The sequence below is a fragment of the Atta cephalotes genome (assembly GCF_000143395.1).
Source record: "Atta cephalotes unplaced genomic scaffold scaffold00002, whole genome shotgun sequence".
In the NCBI taxonomy this organism is placed as follows: Eukaryota; Metazoa; Arthropoda; class Insecta; order Hymenoptera; family Formicidae; genus Atta; species Atta cephalotes.
In genome coordinates, this window is record NW_012130066.1 from 8,260,795 (window position 1) to 8,264,060 (window position 3,266).

General features: G+C 24.9%; 1 protein-coding gene across 1 annotated transcript; it reads left to right on the top strand.

Moving 5' to 3' along the window:
- The first annotated feature begins 608 nt into the window (after positions 1-608).
- Positions 609-2,309, top strand: LOC105621740. Its single transcript, XM_012203199.1, has 5 exons — positions 609-817; positions 1,096-1,278; positions 1,375-1,524; positions 1,830-1,988; positions 2,066-2,309. The coding sequence occupies exons 1-5, from the start codon at positions 750-752 to the stop codon at positions 2,307-2,309; spliced, it is 804 nt and encodes a 267-aa protein (XP_012058589.1). The 5' UTR covers positions 609-749.
- The last annotated feature ends 957 nt before the right edge of the window (positions 2,310-3,266 follow it).

Sequence of the window (3,266 nt, forward strand, 5' to 3'; positions counted from 1 at the left end):
GTAAGCATAGTAAATGATTGTAAGAATTAACCAATCAAGTTAAATGTACGAAGAATATGTGACTATAGGTAAGGCCAACGCGATGTTGTAAACGCTTTGAAGCGTTTTTTAACTGGTCAGTTTGTAAAATTCTTTCTTCTAATTGGTCCATCATTTAGCTTTAAAGCATTTGTAGCGAGACTTTGACTACAGCCTGGTTAATTCTTACAACAATTTCTTAGAGCTGTCGCAGACAAAATTTCTGTAACAGTAACTTTAAAACCTCAGACACAATTCGAAGGAAGAGCAATAGCGATAGAAATAATACGATTTCAAACTAACAGAATTTTTATACTGCAGTGTATCTGATTTCTGATAGGTTAAAATCGTGTTTTCTATCGTCATTATTTCTATCGCTATCGCTATTCCTTTGCATTGTGCCTGGGGCTTAAGACGTGAACTTAAAACTCGATGAGCCAATCAGAATACTGATGACTTTAGATCCATGTATTCTAATGGAAATAAAATTAGCAGTAAACTTATCCAGCAAGGCAAGTTTTAATTCTAGCTAGTTGAAATTCACTTTGCGAGATTATGGATAAGTTTATTGTTATTAATGTGAACTGTCGTATTTTCAGTGTTGGCAATAAATTTGGAACACGGCCAACATACGTAACAATAAGCAACTGATTTATTATTAAAAATATTGTTTCTAAATGGTACTTCTGAGTATATACTTATATACTACAATTTTATAAATTGATGAAGAAATGGTTTCATCGTGTTGTATATGTTCGAAGGAAAATGTTCCTTCGGAACCACATCGATCATTTCACAGGTAATTGCAAAAACTTTAATATTTTATTGTAATAACGAATAATCGTATTAATATGATAATCAAGCAATTAATTAAAAATCCGATTAATTACAAGAATTATAGTAACGATTGTTGATGAAATGTACTAATTGAAAATTTATTTTTTAAAAAAAGCTGTAGGCATATTTAATTGTATAGTAAATCCCTAAACTTTTGATAAATAATTTTTCTTAATTTTATACGTTTTTTTGACAAAAGCTTTAAAATATATAACATATTTAAACATGTAACATCTATAGGATACCAGCGAACGAAGAAATGAGGAATAAATGGTTACAGATAATTGGCCGTAATCTCTCATACAAAGGAGCCAGAGTTTGTAGTGATCATTTTACGGAAAATGATTATCATGACATAAATCCTTATACAAAAATCAAAAGATTAAAGAATACTGCAGTTCCTTCTATGACCCTACAAAAAAAGTAAGACCAGATTTTTTTTAATTAAAAATAATATGTATTGAGAGTTCAAATAATTTATAATAATAAATCTAAATTATTTTACATATTTCTATTTAGAAAAGATACAAAGGGGACATTATCATATCAAAACATTGATGCAAATTTATATAATTCTGGAATCATGTTTCAAGATGAAAATGATATTACTCTTCACAATTCAGAAAATGAAATTAGTGCAAGCAACTGTAATATTGATATCAAAGAAAGGTTAGTACGTACACATATATGACGATACATGAGATCTATTATCTTATAAAAAATTCTTGTGACAAAAATAAATTTCAGTGATTTTATTACAAAGTAGATATCTAATTCAATTGTCACATCTAAAATTTAATTGCATGTTAAATTTTTCTTTGCTGAATTAGTATACACTTGTATTTGAATTAAAATAGATATATATTTGAGATTTAATAAGAACAATATAGAAAGTTTTAGATGTAGTTTTAGATGGCAAAGTACAGATCTATTTTTTAATCATTTTTACTTTCAAATAACACTTTTATTTGCAGTGAAAATACAAATAATGCATTAGAGTTGACTCAAGACACAAGTGAAGATTTAATTATTTTTTTAAATTCCGAACAAGAAATGAATGCTACTTATATAAATAATCAAGAAAAAATTGATATTTATTTTGAAAATGATATAAATGATTTGAATAGAAAGAGGTAAGATAAACACAAAGGAAAAAAATTAATCTTTTTATTTTATATCTTGCAAATGCTGTAAATAAAAACTTTTTTAGAGAATTTCCATCACCTAATTTAGGAAATTATAAAATAAATGAAAAAATTTTAAAATCTTCCAAACACACTACAGAATGCTTCACAAAAACAGATTTTTCATCAGAAGAAAAGTGGACAGCGTTTCTAAAATGTATTACTTACAATAAACGTGCAAATAGACTTATGCGACAAAGAAACAAATGTTTGCAAAAGAAGATTTTGGTATTTCAAGATATGTTGCAAGATTTGTTGAGAAAAGTTTAATGACTAGCAATTTTATGAATGTTTAAAGTGTGTTCATTATGACATTGTAAATTACTAAATTTTTTATTATTACATCAATATTATAAATGATTCATATTTAATGAAATTGCATATTAAATTAATAAAAATATTCCAGCAAATAAAAATGGATTGAAATGGGTTAGAAATTTTCAACCTATCCGAATATTTTAAATGCTTAAAAATGGATTGAATTCCATATAAAAAATTTTTATACATGGAAAAGTTTTTAAATTAATTAAAGTAGTAATTACATGAATTTCTATAGTTATTATTTTAAATCTTTTATACAAAAAAATATACGCTAGCTGTATATGAAGGAAACGTATTAATATGAAATGTATCATATATATAAAAGCGATTAATTTATTAACTAAAAATAAATAATTTATATAACATTTATGTAACATTTATTGTATATATTTATGTAATTCTTTTTGTGTTTCTTTTAACTATTAAATGAAATAGAATTCATGATATGTTTTTTTAGCTTTAGTATAACTTTTTTTTAACTCAGTTGAATATAACGAAAAATTTTTTATTCAAAATTCTGAATAAAGTAACATTTGACGCATTTTTAAATGGAACAATAGATTTTCTATTCAATTTTGAATTAAAATAGCATTCATATTTTAAAAGAAAAACTTTTTTGCATTAGATTAAAAAACTGCATTTCTTATTCAGAATGTTGAATTGAGCAGAATATTCACGTTGCGCACATATAATATTATATTATTTTTAGATTGAAATGTATAGAAATATACTTCATGCCATTTCTATAAATAAATAAAAATGCATTCAGGATTGAAAAAGATTTATTATTTATTTAAGATTTAACATTCATGAATCCATATTTCTGAAAGTCTGTGAATACATTTTAATCCATTTCAATCCATTCTCGTTGCTGGAATATGAACTATGTCTTATACATTTATATAA

Coding starts and splice junctions, on each gene's coding strand:
- LOC105621740 (XM_012203199.1), top strand. CDS start 750: ATGGTTTCATCGTGTTGTATATGTTCGAAGGAAAATGTTCCTTCGGAA. Junction 818..1,095: donor CCACATCGATCATTTCACAG/GTAATTGCAAAA, acceptor TAACATCTATAG/GATACCAGCGAACGAAGAAA. Junction 1,525..1,829: donor AATATTGATATCAAAGAAAG/GTTAGTACGTAC, acceptor TTTTATTTGCAG/TGAAAATACAAATAATGCAT.